Source organism: Equus quagga, chromosome 4, assembly GCF_021613505.1.
Source record: "Equus quagga isolate Etosha38 chromosome 4, UCLA_HA_Equagga_1.0, whole genome shotgun sequence".
NCBI lineage: Eukaryota > Metazoa > Chordata > Mammalia > Perissodactyla > Equidae > Equus > Equus quagga.
This window is the reverse complement of record NC_060270.1, coordinates 124,618,110-124,642,302: the sequence shown is the minus strand read 5'-3', so window position 1 is coordinate 124,642,302 and position 24,193 is coordinate 124,618,110. Positions and strand designations below refer to the sequence as shown.

The 24,193-nt window shown below is 34.1% G+C and overlaps 1 protein-coding gene across 6 annotated transcripts in view; it reads left to right on the top strand.

Annotated features, from left to right (window-relative positions):
• LOC124238484 (tissue factor pathway inhibitor-like) overlaps nt 1-24,193 on the top strand; it is a 78,294-nt gene that overhangs the window by 33,607 nt on the left and 20,494 nt on the right. For 5 of the 6 annotated variants that reach the window (XR_006888316.1, XR_006888317.1, XR_006888318.1 and 2 more), the window contains 2 exons: nt 5,476-5,673; nt 15,581-15,625. Coding sequence is in view for 3 of the 6 variants with exons in the window: in XM_046659473.1 (XP_046515429.1) it covers nt 5,476-5,673; nt 15,581-15,625 (243 nt within the window). In the remaining 3 variants the exon portion in view is untranslated. The remainder of the gene's footprint in view (nt 1-5,475; nt 5,674-15,580; nt 15,626-24,193) is intronic. The other variant, XM_046659474.1, reaches the window with a different exon arrangement.

Below are 24,193 nucleotides of genomic sequence, written 5' to 3'. Positions count from 1 at the left end.
AAAGTAGAATAAACTTTTTATTCTTTTTTTGGTAAGACAAAAAGGATGATAAACCACAGTGGTGATAAACTTTTTTTTTAAATTCCTCTGGACTGGGAGAGAGAAGATAGCAGGGAGCATTTAGAGAAAGGCAAGTATTTTTCATAAGATTTAGAATCAGACAGACTTAGGTTTGCGTGTGCGGTTTGCCAGAGGGTAGCTTTGCAAAATTAGATGGGTTAATGTAAACTTTCTGACTCGCAGTGTCCTAATCTATAAGCAAGTGACGTAAAGAACCACATTTGGATGGTTGTTATACAAACGGCATGAAAACATGTGGCACATTTTCTGGCACAGAGAAGGCGAAGAGTACATGTCTGAGTTCTTCCCTTCCAGAGAAGTCAAACCTTCTAGTGAGAGAGCCAAGCAGCAGGTCGACTCTTAGATAGCAAGTTGCCTTAAAGCTCTAGGTTCCCCAACAAATTCCGGGAGAATTAGGATGCTAACAGTCGAGGACACGACAGGCTCCAAGCACTATGAGGAGCCTTCCATCCAACATCCCGGACAAGGGGACGGAGGAGTGAGACTGTAATTGTCGGACGGTGAGATATAAAATACAAGAAATCAATTACAAAAGTGCTTAAACATAGGGCCAGCCAGGTGGCACAGCAGTCAAGTTTGCATGTTCCTCTTCAGCAGCCCAGGGTTCGCAGGTTCGGATCCCAGGTGCGGACATGGCACTGCTTGGCAAGCCATGCTGTGGTAGGCGTCCCACGTATAAAGTAGAGGAAGATGGGCATGGATGTTAGCTCAGGGCCAGTCTTCCTCAGCAAAAAGAGGAGTATTGGCAGCAGATGTTAGCTCAGGGCTAATCTTCCTCAAAAAAAGAAAAAAAAAATGCTTAAACATAAACCATAATTCTGTTTATCTCACTGCATCAGGTTGAATTCATGTTACATTGCCCTCCGTGTGTTTTCCAATTTCACAGCCTTGGGCAGACCCATGTCACTGTCAACACTGTCTTCACATCTCAGTTTTGTCTCAGGAAAGTTATCCCTGACCCCCTCAGACAAGCTTAAGAGTCTGATTATAGGCTCGTGCAGCTTCCTGAGCTCCGTGAATATTTATACATGTAATCTTTAGTGTCTGGATGCCCCATGAAAAAGAGGGTACTGCTGCCATATATTTACTCTCATATCCGCCATGGCAGCACAGTGCCTGCCACAGGCTCGACCCACGATCGTTAACTCTCAAAAATTAAGAAATGAAAACAAGGGCGATTTCCATCCTTTTGAGTGGAGTGGGCTGATGCTGTGTCCAAGAGGGCAGGCCTGATCACTCCTCTACCTCAGGGATGCTGCGCCCAGGTGTAGGTCCCAAGCTCACTGCACAAAAGGATATTCTAACACAAGATTCAGGTAAGAAATACATTAAAATTCGAATAGTAAAGAAAAATAATTGCTAATAAGATACAGTTAATAAAAGTTAATTCTTAGCATTTTCCTTAGGAAATTGGTATAAAATCATCACCTACTTTCATCATTGAAAGCTTTTTTAGTTTTTATAAACTGAATTTTAGAAAAAAGTTTATTAATTGACTGGAAATTATATAACTAAGTCTATGTGCTTCACTTAAATGCCAATTTAGGATTCTCAATTATAGAGATCTGTGACATTATTACTCAGTTACTAAGAAGGTGTGACATATCTGATGTAAAACTATGTGGGAGTCAATTCCAAAGCCATCACTTATGGTGTGAACTGAGCAATTAAATTTCTGCAGTGCTTTTTTTTTTGGTGAGGAAGATTGGCCCTGAGCTAACATCTGTTGCTAATCTTCCTCTTTTTGCTTGAGGAAGATTGTCACTGAACTAGCATTGTTACTGAGTTAACATCTGTGGTAATCTTCCTCTATTTTGTATGTGCTTGATGAGCAATGCATAGGTCTGCGCCTGGGATCCAAACCCGTGAACCCCAGGCCGCCAAAGTGGAGCGCACAAGCTTAACCACTACAGCCCCTGCAGTGCTTTCTATATAATTTACAAATTGGAGATAATACCTAAGTCAGAAGGTTGTTGTGATCATTAAATAATATAATTACAAAATGTCTGGATCATAGTAATCACTCAGTAAACGACATTAGCTGTGGTTAGTACTGGGAGGAGTGCTGCAATTACTGGGCATTATCTTTCGTGTTTGTGGTGCACTGCCGCCACCTCGTGGCACAACTACTAAATAGCAGGTTGAACTTCGGGTTGCATATCCTTAACAGGCAAAATGTGAAAGAAAAGATTTGGCATGATGATAAGGAATATCAACTATATTAAGAGTCAAAAGCAGAGGAATCATCAATGAGAAAGAACTGATATACATTACTGATTTATAAGAAATAGTTTTCCTGCACATATATGGCAACCCAGGTGAAGCTCCCTGTGCTCTCCAGGGGGAGATCTGTGTTAAAGGTGCCTGTCTGAAGCCCTTCTTCAGTCGTCGGGTGTCTGCAAAGTTCTAAAGTAACGTTAACGTGGGAATCAGGACCATCAGGTGATATGAGAAGTGCTATAGGAATTTCTGAGATAATGGTATGTAGCCGTAAGATTCAAAATGTCAGAATACTTTTATTCCTAGCTCATTTCTCAAAATTATTTATGTGACTTCTGAGGTCTAATTCTAAGATCAGATATTTATAGAACTGATAGGTCAGATTTTGTCCATCCTATAAAAATGCATGTGGAGCAAATACACAGCGCTAATTCGATACTGCCATCGTGGGCCTGCTGTCAGTCAGAGGCACCACGCAGGGTCTCTGATGCAAAGTTTTCTAGCTTCTCACAACTTTTTAAAACTCAGGCTGCCACTTATAGAATTCTCAACCTTTGAGCAACAAAAGAGAATGTAAAAAGCATTTACATTCATAAACGTACTACTGGAAAATGCTTTCAATTATTTTTTAATTCAAACTGACATAACTTCAATGATGAAGAGGGAAACATTGTTTCATAAGTCATTTTTTGTTTATACAGAGAGATTTATCTGTGAAAAATGCTTTCATCAACACTCAAATGCTATTTTATATATTACGAATTTCTATAGAAAAAGTACTTGTGTATATAATTTAAGAAAAATAAGGAATGTCAAGGAAGTCTACAAACATTTAAGGAAAATTCTAAATCTGAAGTATCCATTTTTCTAAGTGCTAAAAACTTTTGATATGCCTTCAGGGATCTTTTACAGCTAATTAATTTCAAGTAAGTTCATCAGCATAAAATGTTAGGTAAATAATTAGGAAGAAAGAGAAATGAGATTTAAATATTTATATAATAATCAATAGTTATTAACTTACTTTGATAAAGTTATTTATGTATATTTTATAGAGATTGACTGCTTTAGGGACACTATATAATTGGTGTAAAAATTATAAAAAACATCATATTGGTAAGCACCTAAATGATATTTTGCCAATTGAACATAACCCACAGGAAGCTGAAAACACACAAATGCATAGGTGCAAAAAATTCAATGTTAAAGATTTGACCAGTATTACAGCTTGCTAACTAGCCAGTTCATGAAAACTGTGTTTGGTTCTAAAAGTTCCCCTGTCTTTTGTTGACAAAGGTATGTGTATCATAACAAATCTCTGTTACTCGTTACTCGACCTTATCAAGTTTGGGGTCTGAAAATTTCTGTTCTGTCATTCCATCTGCTTAATTTATTTCAGTTGAAAAAAATAGTCAATTCTGTTATCAGAGAAATCAAAATGGTAATATGAAATATGGTATTTTATAAATTAACCTCGGAGTTTTTAAATTAAAAGTTGCATTAGTGGTTGATATAAAATTCACTTATTCATAAATAGTGTCAAATGAATCAAGCAGCATAATAATACCAGCTATATTTGAATGCAAGGCCTACTTATCTTTTTATAACTCAGAAAATAAAAAATAACATTCCAATTACTTTTTTTACAGAAACTCTTAACATTATTTGAAATATGGCTAATACTTGACATTAATTCAGTGTAGATCATTAGGATAAAATATTAAGGGTGAAAGAGACAATAAAATTATCTAATTCAACTTTTATGATATATGTTTTTCTCTTTCAAAAAATTCAGTTTTGAAATTATAGGAAAATTAAAATTGATTTCGTTCTAGATGTCACACACCCACAAACCTATCCTTTACTTCATGTTTTTAAAATATTTTATGTGAAAGTATTAAGGTGACATCCATTCATGTTTCCTTTTTCAAAGTAAATTATTTTATAGTGCATTAAAGCACTTTTTTCAAAGATACTTAAACTTGGTTTTCATTCAATAGGATACTGCTGCCCTCTAAAGGGCTGCTTCGGTTTAGATCATTTTCCGGTTTTGTATCCTCCACAAGGAATCATGGTGAATAGTGAAAGACAAAGAACAGAGACTCAGCACTTGGGCAATCCCCGAGGACTATTATACGGCATCCTTTGGTCGTTATTATGTTGGTTGTACCATCCAGAATTTTCAGTGTCTATCTTACTGGCCGATTCTGTAGACAAATGCAACTTAATTAAAGTCAGGCCTCCCTCTATTAATATTATTAGACATGATAAAAATCAATTTTAAACATCTTAGTTGAGTTTCCTGTATGTACAAGCCCCTTCCCAAGATAGGAAACTCTTCTGTGATGCAAATAAGTGACTAAATATTTAGGGAGAAATTATAACTCAAGGTCAACAGAATTGCCTCATTCTATTTTAAAACATAGAAAGCATTGTTTAAGTTTTCTCACTGTTGTTAAAAACCAATCGTGGTAAGTAAAAGCATATATATATATATTCGTAATATCAAACACCTACATTTTCATAATTAGGGAATATTTTAATATAGTATGATATATATATGTATATATATATATATATATATACACGAGTATAAATATACTGTTGCTTATTTTGGTTTGTTTTCATGTGGATTGGTGTCTTGTAGGAACCCTGATACTGTTGCTTTTAAAGAGTTGTTTTTTGTGTAAAAATGACACAACAGTGAATTAGGGAGAGGAACTCAAAAAGATTGTCCATTAACGTCTGCCCTTAATAACTGCTGAATTAAAACAGAGGTCTCTACTTACTGGTGATGCCAACACATCAGCTATCTTACAACTACTGCTCAATTCCATATGGGTCAACTGGTACAGGTGTAAGCCATATTTATAAAAAAAGTCTAGAGAAATTATTCTACATTTTCCTTTAATAGTTGATTAATAATAGTTAATCATAATTAATCATTAGTTAGTAATAACAGTTGATTAATAAAGTTTAATAAGACCTGTCTCATTTGATGAGTTTATAAATTTTATCTACCTTTTTGATAATTTTGAATAACTTTTCATAGTTTCTTATATCGGCCTGTTTTTTGTACTTTTCCTTAAAATTAAGATGTATTAAAAAGGAAATAAAGAATATTCCTACAGGGTTGATGAAGGATTTTATGTTACATCTTTTGTTTTTACCTTGTAGATGCTGAGTTACCACCACTGAAACCTCTGCATTCGTTTTGTGCGTTGAAAGCGGATGATGGCCCATGCAGGGCAATGATCAAGAGATTTTTTTTCAATATTCATACTCAGCAGTGTGAAGAATTTGTATACGGGGGATGTGAAGGCAATCAGAATCGATTTGAAAGCCTGGAAGAGTGCAAAGAAAAGTGTATAAGAGGTAGGTGTCTGGAGGCAGTTATCAGCCAGGAGCCTTTAGACTTATTAGATATAACCATAGATTTGATAATTCTAGAAAAAAAAATTAAAACTACTTTGACATTCCAAGGAATTTTCTTTTTTACTTTTTCAGCTTTCCTTTTCAACTATTGCTTTTCATTTTTGTCATATCAGTCATTTAACATACCTTAAGCCTATTGTCCTATACTCTTCTCCACAATAAAGAGGGAAGACAAACCCTTAAGTTTACAGGAAGGGTTTTATATCTGCAATGATATGAGTGTAATTCAGCCTCTCTAAGTGGCTAAGAAATTGTTTGTCACATTGACTTAGACTTTCTTTTATCAATACAATGATCTCATAGCTGTCTCCTTCCAAGATAATGAACCTGAGAATCCACTTTGAGGCTCTCAGTAGCTACTAATTAGAAAATTCTAAGCTGCATCAGGAAGTAGAAGTATATATATGAAAGTTAAGTCGTTCTCTTTGGAAACTTGGAAGACTGTAGAAAAGAAAATATCATCCTTGCTGACCCACGAAGACTTTACTGAACCCAACTTTTCATATTTTTATTAAGTTATAAGGTTTAAAAGCACATCACGTTATATTGTTAATAACCCTTATTGGACAATTTTATTCTGCTTTAATCCTATTAAAACAACATTTTTTTTTGCAAATTTTACAAATTACGGTGTTTTGCCTAGTTTTACCGCTTCCCACTGAGATCAATTCCAAAGAATTACTGGTTCAAATTTTGAATGTTTTTATCTCAGTTTTATTCTTCTGAATTGTGAGCTACTTGAAGGATAGAAGAATCTGTGTTCTCTTTATATCCCAAGTTTCTAGCTCCAAATTCCCCCCTCGCATGTTCTTAGAGCTCGTTGAATTGAATTGTACAGCTATAGCAGTGGTATCCTTTTAGTAACACTAGGTGTCTTGTTTTTTGCAAAGCAGGCGGCTCTGCATTCTCCCTCTGGTAATGCTTTCCAAACAGCTTTTACAAAACAGCCTTGGCATCACGATGCTCTTGGCCTGTGGGAAAACCTCAATGTGGTGAAAAGAGAGCACTTCTCTCCTCTGTGACTCTGAGTTGCTTTGTTGTATGCTCCAGAGCTGACAGAAAGGAATTGATGTGAATATATTTCTTTGACTTCAGCGCACTTATTTCCTTCTTTCCTCTCCATAGATGTGCTGGAAATGTTACTGACACAGATTAGGCAGGTCAGTGGTCCCTTGTGGTGCCTTTAGTTTTTGTGATTGTCCGGTCATTTGCCACTCATCACAGATTTCTATACCCATTCTCTTCCATACTGGGCCAAATCATCTTTTGTGTTGATTTGAATATCACTCAGGTTCAGCACCGTGGCTAGAGGCTTGGATGCCTCATTCTTTGTAATCCCCGCTTTTTCGTTTGGCAGCTACTTATTTCCATCAACTAGCCTCTTCCTTGAAATACATACTTGTTTCTTTTTTATAAATTCATGAATCAAGGGTGTCAAAAGTTACCCTTTTCTTTAGATATTAATCAAATATACTGGGACTGGCCTGGTGGTGTAGTGGTTAAGTTAGCATTCTCCTCTTTGGCAGCCTGGGGTTTGCTGGTTCCAATCTCGTGCACAGACCTATGTGCCGCTTATCAAGCCATGCTGTGGCAGGCATCCCACGTATAAATTAAAGGAAGATAGGCATGGACGTTAGCTCAGAGCCAATCTTCCTCAGCAAAAAGAGGTGGATTGCCAGAGGATGTTAGCTCAGGGCTAATCTTCCTCCCAAAAAAAAAAAAAAAAAGAAAAAGAAATTAATCAAATATAATCATTTTGTTCTTCAGTGACTGCCCTGCTTATAATGTTTTCTCAAGCATCATTACCGCCTAGCATATAAATATGTCTCTTGCCCCATCTATCCATTATCTCTTCAAAAACCACTTGATATTATTGTTTGAATATCTGAGTGTTTTATGTGGCAAACTACTGTTAAGGATAAAGCTAGCATATAGAAAACATATTTCCAGGCTTTTAAAATATCACCCAAGGAGAAAATTCCATCTTCAGCAATGATGAAGTAACTGGAACTAAACTTCCTCTCCTAATATAAATAACTAGAAAATTGGGCAAAATATATGAAGCAACTGTTTGCAGACATTGATCAAAAGTCAGTGCAGGACTGTGATCTCTGAGAGAAGGGCAACACGTGAGGGGATCCTCCAATCCTCCCAGCTTTCCACTTGAAGGCACTTCTGGACCACAGTAAAAGGAGAGGAGCCCAAGTACAGCCGTGGGGGTCTCCCTGGTGGAGGTTATGGAATTGGAGATTAGGAGACTGAGGTGACTGAGTTTGGGGGGAAAATATGTGGGAGAGAATGTACATATGTCAAGAAAAAGTACAAAAATCTGGATAAGGGTCCCTTTGAGTTTGTCTCTGAATAATAAAGCTGAATGCAATTGGTGAAATTTTGTGTTTGAGAAAATAATTATAGGGATTTGTAAGTGGAAAAATTCCCAGAGCTCCCACCTGACTGAGAGAAATTTAGCATTTAATTTAGTACTAAGACTAAATTAGACCTAGTATAAGGGCCAGTTTAGACTTACCATAATGAAGCTTAAAACAAACCTTAAAAGATCTGGCTGATCCACAGGTGACTTAATTACTTACCAAAAGGCACTTCAACATGTTTTAAAGGAAGACAATAAAATCCAGCAGCCAACCGCATGATATTAAAAAATATCCGTACCCAACCCCCAAAATACTAAACATTCAAAGAAGAAGCAAACTGTGATCCATGATTAGAAGAAAAATTACTCAGTTGAAACAAAGAAGTGACAGAGGCAATGGAATTAGCAGACAAGGACTTTAAAATAGTTATTATACATATGCTAAAAGATTTAAAGAAAACATGAACATAATAAGGAGAAAAATGGAATATATAAAAGAGGACTAAATCAAACTTCTAAACCTGAAAAGTACAATATATAAAAATACAATATATAAAATAGGAAATTCACCAGATGCACTTGAGAGCACATTAGACGTTATAGAAGAAAAGGTCAATAAACTTAAAGACAGAGCAATAGAAACGGTTGACAATTAAGCACAGTGGGAAAAAACTAAATATACAAGCAAAAAAGAATATAGTCCAATAACCCATAAGACAATATCAAGAATTCTATCAGAACGTGTTATAGGTATCCTTGGGGTGGAGCAGAAGAAATACGTGAACAAATAATTGCTGAAAATTGTAACTTGTAGAACCAAGAGCCTTGATGAATCCAAAAAAGAATAAACACCAACAAAGAGAAGACCACACAAATAAATAGAATAATCAAATTGCTGAAAATCAGGGATAAAAAGTAAATCTTAAAAGGAGTTATAAAAATGATACATTAGGTATAAGAGAATAAAGATCAAGAGAATCACAAATTTCTCATCAAGAGAAGATTCACAAGAGAGGAAAATGAAACAACTTATTTAAAGAGCTGAAGGAAAAAGATTAACTGCCAATTAGTAATCTAGATCAATGAAAATACCCTTAAAATGGAGGTAAACACTTTTTCAGATCAACAATATCTGAGAGAATTTATTGCTAGCAGTGCATGTCTAGCAATAAAACTGCAGTGCAGTTGTACCTGCACTGCAAGCAATATTAAAGGATTTAAAACTACAGCACATAAGAAAGAGGGGGAAATTCGCAATTACTGCTGTAAAGTTCTGACATTGTTGGTGAAAGTGGTGGAAATTACCGGAAGCCAAATTGTCATAAGTTAAAGATATGTATTAAAGGCCTTAGAAAAACCATTAAAAATAAAATAAGGAGATATAGCAAATAGGCCTATATCACTAATGAAGATACAATTGTCATTAAAATACTCAATTCTAAAGAAGATAGGGAAAGAGGGAAACAGGCACAAAAAACAGATAAACAGTGGGAAAAAAATAGCTAGGGATTTATACTCAACCATAATAATAATTACATTAACATTTAATGGTGTAATTGCTCCAATTAAAAGGCAGATATTAGTCAATATACAAAGCAAATCAAGAAATACATGCTGTTTATGGGAAAGATATCGTTGTTTTTTTTTGAGGAAGATTAGCCCTGAGCTAACATCCACTGCCAATCCTCCTCTTTTTGCTGAGGAAGACTGGCCCTGAGCTAACATCCATGCCCATCTTCCTCTACTTTATGCATAGGATGCCTACCACAGCATGGCATGCCAAGAGGTGCCATGTCCGCACCCGGGATCCTAACCAGTGAACCCCGGGCCACCGAAGCAGAACGTGTGAACTTAACTGCTGTGCCACTGGGCCAGCCCCTATGGGAAAGACATCTTAAACATAAAGACACAGCTAAAAGAGAAACAATAGAAAAAGATATACCCTGCAAACACTAATCATAAGAATGGTCAAGAAAAGTATACTACAGAAGAAGAGATAACAGCAGAAGAAAGGGAAGATACAAGGATGAGAGCCAATTAATAACAATCCTCAGTGTCTATGTGTATGCCTCAATTACAGAACTTCAAATTTTTCAAAGAAAAAATTGACAGAAGTTAAACGAGAAATCGTTTCTCAGTTCAGTTTAGATTTTTCAATACACACTTTTCAGTACTTAATAGAACAAGTAAGCAAAAAATCAGTCTAGATATATAAGACTTGAACAACACTATCTTCCAACTTCACATAATTGACATTTATATAACACTCTCCTCAACAACAGCAGGATACATACCTTTATTTTGAGTGCACGTGAAACATTCACCAAGACAGACCATATGTAGGACCAAATTTCTTAATTAAATTTAAAAGTATTACAATCATACATAGTATTTCTGTAACAGAAAGGGAATTAAATTAAAAATCAATAATAGAAAAATACCTTATAAACCCCAAATATTTGGAATATGAAAAATATTGTGAGCCAAATGATGAAAAAAACACAAGCTACAAAATCTGAGGGATGCAACTAAAGCAGTGCTTAGAGAAAAATTTCTAGCTATAAATATTTTACTACAAAAACAAAAAGTTGAAGATACATTTTTAAGTGTCATCCTCAAGGAACTAGAAAAAGAAGAGTAAATTAAACCCATAATAAGTAAAAGAAGAAAATGATAAAAATAAGCAGAAATCAGTGACATAGAAAATGGACAAACAGTAGAGAAAATCAATGAAACTAAAAGGTAGTTCTTAGAAGATATCAATAAAAGTAATACTGTTCTAGCAGAGAGAGAACAGAAAGGACCAATATCAGGATGAAAGCATAGATACAGTTCGTGTGAACATTAAAAAGATAATAATGGAATATTATAAACAAATTGGTGCCAATACATTTAACAACTTGGATAAAACAGACAATTCCTTGAAAGATAAACATTATTCAAACTATCACAAGAAAAAGAATAGAAAATCTGAATAGCTCTCTCTATATTAAGTGAATTAGATTTGCAAATAAAAAACTTCCAACAAAGAAAACTCCAGGCCTAGATGACTTCATTGGTGAATTCTATAAAACATTTAAGATAGAAATGACGGGGGGGCCAGCCCCATGGCCGAGTGGTTAAGTTGGCGTGCTCCACTTCAGCGGCCTGGGGTTTGCTGGTTGGTTCGGATCCTGGGCGTGGACCTGCACACCGCTCATCAAGCCATGCTGTGGTGGCATCCCACATAGAAGAACTGGAATGACTTACATCTAGGGTATACAACTATGTACTGGGGCTTTGGGGAGAAAGAAAAGATAGAAATAATGTAAATTCAATACAAATTCTTTCAGAAATTGAAAAGGAAGAAACACTTCCCAATTTATGATATGAAGTCAGCATTACCTTCATATTATACCAGATAAAGACAATTCATGAAAGAAAACTACAGACCCAATTTCTATCATGAATATAGTCACAAAAAATCTTAACAAAATAATAGCAAATCAAATTTAGGACAATATGAACAGACAATATATTATGACCAAGTGTGGTTTATGCAAGCTTGCAAGATTGGTTAAATATTCAAAATTTAATCTCCATATTAATCAATTAAAGGAGAAAAAACATATGAACATCTCAAAAGATGTAGAAAAGCAACTAACAAAATTAAACAGCAATTCATAATAAGAATATCCTCAAATTGATAAAGGACACCTATGAAACATCATCAGCCAACATCATACATAATGGTGAAAGAATGAATGCATTTCTCCTAAGATTGGGAACAAGATAAACGATGTTCACACACCACTTATTTTAGACCCTCTAATGGAGGTCCTAGCCAGTGCATTAAAAGAAAAAAGTACAAACAGTTTGGAAAGCAAGCATAACTTTATTGAGAGAAAACCCAATCACATAAAAAACACACATATAAAATATATTAATAGATTGAAAGACGTTATTGTTAAGATGTAACTTCTCCCGAAATAGATCTGGAAATTCTACTCTCTACCAATCAAATTCCAGCAAATTCCATTCTGGTTTTATATTCATTAATTAATCAACTCTAAAATTGATATCCAATATAAAGGACCTGGAATGGGTAAAACAATTCTGAACGAAAGAGCAGCTTTAAAGGACAGTACACTGTCTGATTTTAGGAGTTAGGTTACAGCTGCCAAAATTGGACAGGATGATATGGGGATAAGGATGGACAGAAATCAATGGAACAATAAACAGTCTAGAAATAGACCACACGACCATAGTTAACTGATTTTCTATGAAGATAGACATACTATTTTTATAATAAGAAAAACAATTTAATGAAAAAAAATAAACTTGGTAAAGCTTTGTTTGTTTCAGTCCTGACTGTCACTTAACTCTCTGAAGCTCACTTCATGTGCACATTGAAGACGTGCTGATGACATAGACCACAACCGTTAGTGTTGTTTAAACTAGTATTTACATCACTCGTTCAAGGGAAAGATCCCTTCAGGTAGATAATGTGGCTGTAGGTTTGAAAGGGCCCGGAAACATTAGAATATCATGACATCAGCATGTTGGTATTTTATCCTGTCACACCTGCTAATGTCTCTATTGCGAAATTATATATATATATTTTATTATGCTAGTAGTTGTTTAGATTTTTATTCATTTGTAAAAACTGCTGTTTAGTTGCTATGATAAGATAGGAATATAATAGAAGTCTCTCAAAAGTGGTCCTCTCTCTGCTGAGAACCTAATTATTTTACAGTAACAAGGAGAATGGCATTATTTCAAGGCATTTCTGGTTGATTTTTGTTTAATATATGTTATTTGAGCATAAATTATTGACAGAATGATGTAAATTAAGTGTTTCATTATAGATATTCATATCACTTTCCAAGGGATAAAGGGAAGATAGTGTGAGCATAGGGAATAAAAAATCAAAATATGAGGTACATCTTATATATTAAGGCCTGGAAGCTGAAGTTTTGTTTTATTTGGGAAGACCAATGAGAACTATAGTTTGTAAACTACCATGCCTAAGAATAAAGGCAAGCCAAATATTTCAGAGAATAGAAACTATGCGTGTGTTTACTTTGATATGTATGCTAGCTGTCCTTTTGGATGTAAAGTTGCTTTATTGTTTCCAACTATGTATAATTTTGTTTGGTGTATTTACCTATATAATAGAGGCATGTTAACAAAGTTAATAAATTTAAAAAGTAAAGATACAGTTTGTAAAATAGCTTCTAGATACCTCACTTTCAAAATATTTGTCCTTTGGTTTAGTTGCTTTTTTTCTGTAGCCTAAGCAACAACGTTGTCTTTGATTATTATTTTTTGAAGAATAGGTGTAATGTAGTGTGGGAAATTAACAAATTAGATGAAAGAGATCAAATGTCCACTTAGCTTTATAGACTCTCAGCCTCTACAGCGAGGTTGAATGTGTTACATTTAAATTCATGGAGCGTCAATTCCTGAAACGTCTTTCAAGGTTCTAGAAAGTGTGCTGTTAATATTAATTACTATTTTATTGATGGGGCTACTGTGACTTGTGGCTTTTCATGGGGATTTAGGTGGAACTTTTCTCCACAGGGTATTAAACAGCTGTGTAAATGCTTTTTCCATTCTTATTTTTTACTTTGTCGTTTCATGTTTTATTTGTTTGGAATTATGAATACTTATTTGGTAACAAGAATCTTCTTCCCATAGAGTCATTTTCCCACCTGCTTGGATTTTCTAGGCTGACTTCAACAAATAAGAAACATTAAAAGTTAGCATTCAGATTTTACCCTACCCTTCTCCAACAAGAGACAAAAAGATGAAGAAAGAATGGGAGAGATAAACAACCCATTACAATTACTGAAATGTATCAGATAATTATGACTTAATTTGTTGGATATTACATTTTAATATTCATAATAAAATATTTAAAATGTGAATTCATGTAAGTTAGAGTTCAAAGAATTAGTACAATGGGAATTGGTAAAGCACACTCTCATTTCTCCTTAAGATGTCATTAACAAATGTTATGTTATACATAAATCTAGGAAAATATGATAACTTGGGTAATTTGCTGTAAATCTTATCTTTCTATTTTTTCAGACTGTAATTGGCATAAAAATCCATTAAATAGGGTTTCCATGGTTGTTATTTTCAGAATCCTCAAAGATAATCATTAGTAACGTAAATACAGTTAAAATTCCAATGGGCTAAAACACTTTATTTGAGTGAGTTTGTGTGTATACCAGCTGAATTAATCTGACTTGAGATGAAACCAGAGACAAACAAACAAAATAGTTCTCTCTTTTAATATTGCATGAACATTGAAACCAAGCATTTCTATATTCCCATCACATGGCTGTTATCAGTGGATAAAACAGAATAAAAATTATCATTCAGCGCTCTAGTCTTACATGCTATTTATATGTATATATTCTTTCCTTGCCCTCAGAAATTAAAACTGTAACATTAGTACATTAAAACATTTTAATGTAAGCTTATTATGATGATCCACTATTTAATTAAAAAACAGCAATTGGGGGTTGGTTATTTACAATTCAAAAAAAATCACAATATTTAAAATGGAATTAGAATTATATATACCTTTTTAATATATATTATATGTATTTCTTTTGTAAATATATATATATTTCTTTTTTAAAAGACTACTGAATAAAACACAGTAAAACTCAAAAAGGAGATAGGCCCCATTACCTTGTCTTTCATGGGTGTTTTACTCTCCAAAACACTCTTTCCCTCTCTCTCTCTCCTCTCCCTTACCATACAACTAATTAACTAATTATAAGCTGCCTCAAACAAAGCTTTTCTCTGTAATACAAGTGATTATAAAACAAAATAAATATCACTCAGCTTTCTTAATGTTTACATGAACAAATTAAAACTTCACGTATATCAATTTGAAATTCATTATCATTAAAATTAGAATTTAGAATCCTTTCTCGAAATATAATGAGTCAAAGACAAGAAGCATTCTAGTTCTTGAGTGGAGTAATGGCATTAATTCTATGAGGCTAAACCTAAAAATATGTCCCAGATAACTTTTGCTTCATTTCTCCTCTGTACTTGGAAATAATAATAAAGTTATATTTGAGTTAAGAATGAGGCAGGGAAGGAATTAGAAAAGGAGATAGTTCTGACTTCTTCCACCCCTACTCCCAATACTCTATAGAAATTATTTGTTTTGTGCGCAAAGCAGGCTATTTGAATTACTTTCATATTTTACATTATTTTGATCATAGATATTTTGAATAACAGAGTTCACTGTGAATTCTTATTTTTGTAAATGTGTTAGAAACTTTTAACATAGTTAATTATGTTAAAATAATTTAATCTTTATAAAAAATGAAAAGAAATATATTTATTGACATTATGTATAGGAATAATTCTAATGGTAATGGATACAGTATCCTAATTTTTTAAATTGAAATTCATAATATTATATTATCAATCATGGTAATTGATACACCTATATTGTTTTTCTTGCAGTTTATCCAAAGAAATCTAGAAAGACAGAAGGAACATTGCAAAAAGGTGAACATTCATTTGTTTGTTAATTAGTAGAATTTACATAAGGAAATTCAATTCTCGCATTTCTCTGATGCTGGGTTCATCATAAATTCCTGTGATCTTTGAAATGCTATGTTGTTTCAATGGACATAATGAAAAAATTAGAAATAACATATATGATATTTGGTGGGGAAGGCTTCAAACACCGTATTGACTCCCAGTCTAATGCAGCATGATGTTTAGTGTTAGATCAATCATAATCCAGAGCCCCACACACGTTATTCTAACATCTCCCAAATGGCAATTTGGAGGTTGCTAGTCTTACATTTTAGTTCTCAGATCTCTAATCCCTTGGTAATCTCAGCACTGTGTGGCTTTAGCAAATTTCATCCAATATTCCCCCAAATGGATATATGTCTTTATGGTGTCAACAGTCTATATGCAAGAGTAGGTGGAGATATATAACAATAATTGTTTTTTCCAACATTATTTAATTTGCATATTTTTTATTTTGTTATTTAAATTATTTTACTTATTGTTTATAATGAAAAATAATTATTTTTTTGTGAATATATTATATCAGCCCAAGAAAAATTGTTATCAACAGATCAAGAAAGCCACATTCCTGTTAATAAAGGTCTAGAAACTGATTTGGCCCAATTAACATTTATAGCATTTATCTTTGAATCAGAAAATATTGAATAAAGAGATCAAATTATTCAACTCAGGACATGAAAGAGCTACAAAATTCAAAGTGTATTTTTATTTTACTGACTTTGATTTAATTGTTTGGGAAAGAGTGGAAAATTTCTGTGACTCACCGATAAACTTGATACAATTTATTGTTTGGAATTTGAATCAAAATTTATAAAATAAATTCAGCAGCAAAGATTGTACAAACAGCATAAGTGAATGTTTTTATTTACAAGTTTTAAAATATCTCCCTATAAATATTTAGATAATCTTGACAAAAATGTTCAATACTGCAATTAAATGAAAGTCTCGTTATCTGTAATATCAAAGAATACAGCATATTTATAGCATGTTTTGTACCAAGTAAAAGATGACATGTCTGTGAAAGGAAGGACCATTATTTAAATGTTAAGACATTTTTTAAAAAATGTAGAATCAGGAAAAAATTATATGCAGGTAGAGTTTACTATAAAATTATGCCATATAATGTATATTTAGTGATTTAGGAATTAAATCATTCTTTTACTTTATTGCGGTCATAATAGTTTATAACATTGTGAAATTTCAGGTGTACATTATTATTTGTCAGTCACCATATATATGTGCCCTTTTACCCCTCATTCCCCTCCCAACCCCCTTCCCCTATGGTAACTACTAATCTATTTGCTTTGTCCATGTGTTTATTTATCTTTCACATATGAGTGAAATCATGCAGTGTTTCTCTTTCTCTTTGTGGCTTATTTCACTTAAAATAATACTCTCAAGGTCCATCGATGTTGTAGCAATTGGTACAATTTTGTCTCTTTTTATGGCTGAGTAGTATTCCATTGTACGTATACCACATCTTCTTTATCCATTCATCAGTTGATGGGCACTTGGATTGCTTCCATGTCTTGGCTATTGTGAATAGTGCTGCAGTGAATATAGAGGTGCATAAGTCTCTTTGAATAGTTGATTTCAAGTTCTTTGGATAAATACCAGTAGTGGGATTACTGGGTTGCATGATATTTCTATTTTTAATTTTTTGATGAATCTCCGTAATGTTTTCCATAGTGGCTGCACCAGTTTGCATTCCCACCAGCAAGGCACGAGCATTCCTTTCTCTCCACATCCTCTCCAACATTTGTTATTTTTTGTCCTGGTAATTATAGCCATTCTAATGGGTGTAAAGTGATATCTCAGTGTAGTTTTGATTTGCATTTCCCTAATGATGAGTGATGTTGATCATCTTTTCATGTGCCTGTTGGTCATCTGTATATCTTCTTTGAAAAATGTCTGTTCATATCCTCTGCCCATTTTTTGATCGTGTTGTTTGTTATTTTGTTGTTGAGTTATGTGACTTCTTTATATATTTTGGAGATTAACCCCTTGTCAGATATATGATTTGCAAATATTTTCTCCCAGTAGGTGGGTTGTCTTTTCATTTTATTCATGGTTTCCTTTGCCTTGCAGAAGCTCTTTAGTCTGTTGATTTCCCATTTGTTTATTTTTTCTTTTGTTTCCCTTGCCTGAGTAGACATGCTATTCGAAAAGATGTTGCTAAGGCTGATGCCAAAGAGTGTACTGCTTGTATTTCTTCTAGGAGTTTTGTGGTTTCACCTCTTACCTTTAAGTCTTTAATTAATTTTGAGTAAATTTTTGTGTATGGCTAAAGATAATGGTATACTTTCATTCTTTTACATGCGGCTGTCCAGTTTTCCCAACACCATTTATAGAACTTTCTCCATCCTATGTTTATAGCTCCTTTGTCAAAGATTAGCTGTCTGTAGATGTGTGGTTAAATTTCTGGGCTTTCAATTCTGTTCCATGGATCTGTTTGTCTGTTTCTGTGCCAGTACCATGCTGTTTTGATTACTATAGCTTTGTATTGTATTGTGGTGCCTCCACCTTTGTTCTTTTTTCTCAGGATTGCTTTAGCTATTCAGAATCTTTTGTTGCCCCAAATGAATTTTGGGATTCTTTGTTCTCTTTCCATAAAGAACGTCATTGGGATTCTAACTGGGATTGAGTTGAATCTGTAGATTGCTTTAGGTAGTAGGGACATTTTAACTATTTTTATTCTTCCAATCCATGTGCATGGAATATCATTCCATTTGTTTGCATCATCATCGATTTCTTTCAATAATGTCTGATAGTTTTCCATGAGTAGGTCTTTTACCTCCTTGGTTAAATTTTATGCTAGATATTTTATTCTTTTTGTTTTGATTGTAAATGAGATTATATTCTTGACTTCTCTTTTTGTTAGTTTATTAGAGTATAGAAATGCAAGAGATTTTTGTAGTTGATTTTGTACTCTGCAACTTTGCTGTAGTAGTTGATTATTTGTAATATTTTTTGATGGATTCTTTAGGGTTTTCTATATATAGAATCATGTTGTCTGCAAATAGCGAGAATTTCATTTCTTCATTGCCAATTTGGATACCTTTTATTTCTTTTTCTTGCCCAATTGCTCTGGCCAAAACTTCCAGTACTATGTTGAATAAGAGTGGTAAGAGTGGGCACCCTTGTCTTGCTCCTTTTCTCAGAGGGATGGCTTTCAGTTTTTCCCCATTGCATATGATGTTGACTATGAGTTTATTATTTTGAGGAATTTTCCTTCAATACCCATTTTATTCAGAGTTTTTATCATAAATGGATGTTGGATCTTGTCAAATGCTTCCTCTGCATCTATTGAGATGATCACGTGGTTTTATTCCTCATTTTGTTAATGTGGTGTATTGCATTGATTGATTTGCGGATGTTGAACCATCCCTGCATCCCTGATGTAAATCCCACTTCATCATGGTGTGTGATCCTTTTAATGTAGTTCTGTATTCAGTTTGCCAATATTTTTTTGAGGATTTTTGCATCTATGTTCATCAGTGATATTGGCCTGTAATTTTCTTTCTTTGCATTGTCCTTTTCTGGCTTTAAGATCAGAGTGATGTTGGCCTCATAGAATGAGTTAGGAAGTGTTCCATCTTCTATTTTTTGGAATAGTTTGGAAGAAAAAGGTATTAAATCCTCTTTAAATATTTGGTAGAATTCTCCAGAGATGCCATCTGGTCCTGGACTTTTATTTTGGGGGAGGATTTTGATTACTGATTCAATCTCTTTACTTGTTATTGGTCTATTCAGATTCTCTATTCTTGATTCAGTTTTGGGAAGTTATATGGGTCTAAGAATTTTCCAATTCCTTCTAGATTGTCCCATTTGTTGGCATATTGTTTTTCATAGTATTCTCTTATAATCCTTTGTATTTCTGTGGTATCTGTTGTAATGTCTCCTCTTTCATTTCTAATTTTATTTATTTGAGCCTTCTGTTTTTCTTGGTGAGTCTGGCTACAGGTTTGTCAATTTTCTTTATCTTCTCTAAGATAAAGTCTCAAAAACCAGCTCTTAGTTTCATTGAGCCTTTCTACTGTTTTTTTTGGTTTCTATTTTATTTATTTCTGCTCTAATTTTTATTATTTCCTTCCTTTTGCTGACTTTGGGCTTTATATGTTCTTCTTCTAGTTCTGTCAAGTGTAGTTTAAGATTGCTTATTTGAGATTTTTCTTTTTTGTTAAGGTAGTCCTGTATTGCTATGAATTTCCCTCTTAGGACCACTTTTGCTGCAACCCATATGAGTTGTTGTAGTGTATCTTCATTTTCATTTTTCTCCAAATATTTTTTGATTTCTTCTTTAAATTCTTCTATGATCCCTCGGTTGTTCAGTACCATGTTGTTTAGTCTCCACATATCTGTCACTTTCCCAGCTTTTTTCTTGTGGTTGATTTCTAGTTTCATTGCATTATGGTCAGAAAAGATGCTTTGTAGGATTTCAGTCTTCTTAAATTTATTGGGGCTTGCTTTGTTTCTCAACATATAATCTATCTTTGAGAATGCTCGATGTGCCCTTAAGAAGAATTTATATTCTGCTGCTTTTGGATGGAGTGTTCTATATATATCTATTAAGTCCATTTGGTCTACTTTTTAATTTAATTTCACTATTTCCTTGTTGACTTTCTGTCTGGATGACCTATCTGTTGAAGTAAATGGGGTGTTGAGGTCCCCTACTATTATTGTGTTGCTGTTAATTTCTCCTTTTAGGTGTGTTAATAGTTGCTTTATGTGCTTTGGTGCTCCCATATTAGGTGAATATATATTTCTAAATGTTATATCCTCTCAGTGGAGTGTCCCTTTTATCATTATATACTGTTCATCTGTGTCTCTCATTGTGTTTTTTATTTGGAAGTCTACTCTGTCTGATATAATCATGGCAACATCTACATTCTTTTGTTTGCCCTTAACTTGGAGTATCATCTTCCATCCCTTCACTCTGAGACTGTTTTTGTCTTTAGAGCTGAGATGTGTTTCCTGGATGCAGCATATTATCAGGTCTTTTTTTTAATCTATCCAGCCACTCTGTGACTTTTGATTGAGGAATTCAATCTATTTACATTTAGAGTAATTATTGATATATGAGGATTTAATACTGCCATTTTATCACTTGTTTTCTGGTTGTTCCATATTTCCCTGCTTCTCATCCCATGTATTACCAACTTCCAGTTCAGTTTGATGAACTGAACTGTATGAACAGTATGATGGCTTTCTCAGTTTTCCTTTTTTTTATCATTTGTATCTCTGTTCTGATTTTTTGTTTAGTATTTAATGTGAGGTTTATATAAAAGATCTCATAGACAAGATAGTCCATTTTCTGATAGCCTCTTATTTCCGTAGTCTAAGCAGGTTCCATCCCTTTTCTCTTCCCCATCTAAGTTATCGTTGTTACGACTTATTGCATTTTGCGTTATGAGTTTGTGATTAAAATCAAGTGATTATTGTTATTTTTGATGCTTTCCTTCCCTTTATCTTTAATGTTTTAGTTAGGTGTTTGCTAACCTGTTCTGACAGAGAACTGCAGTTTTCTGATTTTATCTGTCTATTTATCTCTTTGCTCAAGGCTTTTTAAAGTCTTTCTCTTTTTTTTTCAGTTATGAGGGCCTTCTTGATCCTTTCTTGTAGTCGGGGTCTTGTGGCAATTAACTCTGCCAGCTTTTTTTTATCTGGGAAAGTTTTTATTTCTCTATTGTATTTGAAGGATAGTTTTGCTGGATAGAGTATTCTTGGCTGAAAGTATTGTCTTTCAGAATTTTGAATAGGTCATTCCACTATCTCCTAGCCTGTAAGATTTATGCTGAAAAATCTGCTGAAAGCCTGATATAGGCCTTCCTCTATAAGTTATTTTCATTTGCCTTGTTGCCCTTAATATTTTTTCTTTGTCATTGACTTTTGCCAGTTTTACTACTATATGCCTTGGAAAAAGTCTTTTTATGTTGATATAACTAGCAGTTCTATTAACTTCATTTACACATACTTCCAGCTTCTTCCCAAGATTTGGAAAGTTCTCAGCAGTTATTTCTTTGAACAAACTCTCTACTCCTTTCTCCCTCTCTTCTTCCTCTGGAATACCTATAATCCTTATGTTGCATTTCCTAATTGAGTTAGATGTTTCTTGGAGAGTTTCTTCATTTCTTTTTGTTCTTAGCTCTCTCTCTCCTCCATCTGCAGCATTTCTATATTTATGTCCTCTAAATTACTCATTCTGTCCTCCATTATATCAGCCCTATTTTTTAAGGGCTCTAGATTTTCCTTTATCTCATTCATTGTGTTTTTCATCTCCAACATTTCTGATTTTTTTTTTGTTTCAATCTCATTTGTGAAGAATTCCTTCTGTACGTTAATTTTATTCCCAAGATCATTAAACTGTCTTTCTGAGTTTTCTTGTAACTTTTTAAGCTTCTTTCTGAGAGCTATTTTGAATTCTCTGTCATTTAGATTGTAAATTTCTGTGATTTCAGGATTGATTTCTGGGTACTTGTCATTTTCCTTCTGATCTGGAGTTTTAATATACCTCTTCATGCTATTCCATGGGGTGAACTTTTGCCATTGCATAGTGGTAGTATCTGGTAGCAGATTCCACCTGCCACCACTGGGGTGGGGGGTCAGGAGCTGTGTCTTCTGAGCTCTCTGCAACCCCTGGGAGATGTGACTGTCTTTTGGAAGCTTTGCTGACTGGACCTATCTGTGTTTGCCTGCTGGCCACTGCTGCTTTACACCCATATGTGAAGCCATTTTGGAGTGATCCCCTCTTCTGACTGACTGGCTGAGCTGGTGGACCAGGCAGGAGGGGAGGATGGGTGCTTTCTTTCACATGCACAATACCACATGTCCCTGCTCTGCACTCACTGTCTGCCAGCTTGGACTACTTGACTTGGTGTAGGCACCCCCACGATTGCTTAGCTGCCTCAGTGTGGATCAGTCCCACAGGCTGGGAGGCAACTCCAAGAGCTCATGTGTTCCCATGAAGAGCTACCTTTTCTCCCTTCTCCTCTCAGTATCATGCACCAGCCACTGGCAAGGTCCCACACCTTAGATTGCCACCACTCAGGGAGGGAGGGGAGGTCTCCTTACCTCTTTCCACTGCCTCCTGGGGGGTTCCTGCACTACCACCTTCATACATATGACTGTGTGGATCTCTCAGACATCTATGATGTTGTGAGAATGTCCTCTGTTTGTTTATGAATGTCCTTTTCATTATGTCTTAGCAGGGAGAGACTACGGGAAGAGCTCACTCTGCAGTGATATTGATGTCACAATTTCAATCATTCTTAATTGAGATTATACATGAAAGTTAGAGAATAAAGTTATAATACCATTCACATGAGTGTTAAAAATGTTCAGATGTTAAAACAAATTCGTAATAAAGACCTCTAAGCACATCAATTTGAAATTAACATTGTGATATGCTTCCTAGAATCAGCATTGGAACAGTTATAAAGACAATGGAATTCTTTACCACTCCTTCAAAAGAAAGTTTGGTTTAAGACAATTGCCAAGTATGCAGCCTCAAGCAAAAGATAATAGTGAAAATCATGTGGCTTGTGGAAATTGGTGTATAGCTTGAAGTCTGCATTCTGTGTTAGTTTTAACTGAGCATCAATTTAGAGCAAAGATTGTGTATGCAGATTCAATATGAATGTTACTTTATTTATGTGAGGAATATGGGTCGTGAATTTCTTGATTTGTAACCATAGTATTTTAAACAGTAGGCCTAAGCAGAATTATTTTACAAGTATGATATTTCGACTTTGTCCTAAAATAAATTTATGTCCTAGAATGGGCCTCATAAATAGTATCAACTTCCAGTTGTAAAATTCCTTAATTATACTTTTCAGCATAACTTGCTACTGTTTTCTGTTCCTTATATGCAATATTTTTTACCTACTTCCTTTTGTTAAACTTAGAATTATTATATTCTCTATTAAGATAATTTAAAATTTCATAAGAAGTACATACTAAGACCAAAACAAATCAAAATGAAAGTAATTGAATATATTTTTTCTTTTTCTTATAAAAACCTATTATAAAAATTTAAAGAGTTGTTTTCTTTCCTTGTCCCATATATTAAACTTAACTACAAATTGTTACTATGGGAATAATAGGAACATTCACTTTGAGAAATGAATCAATAAATGATAAGCAAAATAATTTTCAAATTGGTACTCTGAGAACTTATAGAAAATGGATATTTTAAACTATTAAAATAGTATGTTTTATTTAATAAAACAATTTTTATGGGAGATTAGTTTTTCTGAAGATCTGCAACTATTGTAGAAATTACTAAAACATTCTTTTTTATAATAAAAACCTCATGAGTATTGCTTCCCTGAGCTAGAAGAGCAAGTTGCTTTAAGATGCAAAAAGATACCACAGTTCATTTTGGCCGCTATGGTAATATAGTTTTTACAGTATAGTAATTTTGCAGCAAAGAAAGGGGGAAATCGGAAGTTTGCCCTAAAATATTCAAGCCCAATATGTCTTGCAATCATAATAATTTTGAAAGCAAATTCAATTCTCTCTTTACAGAGTATGCAG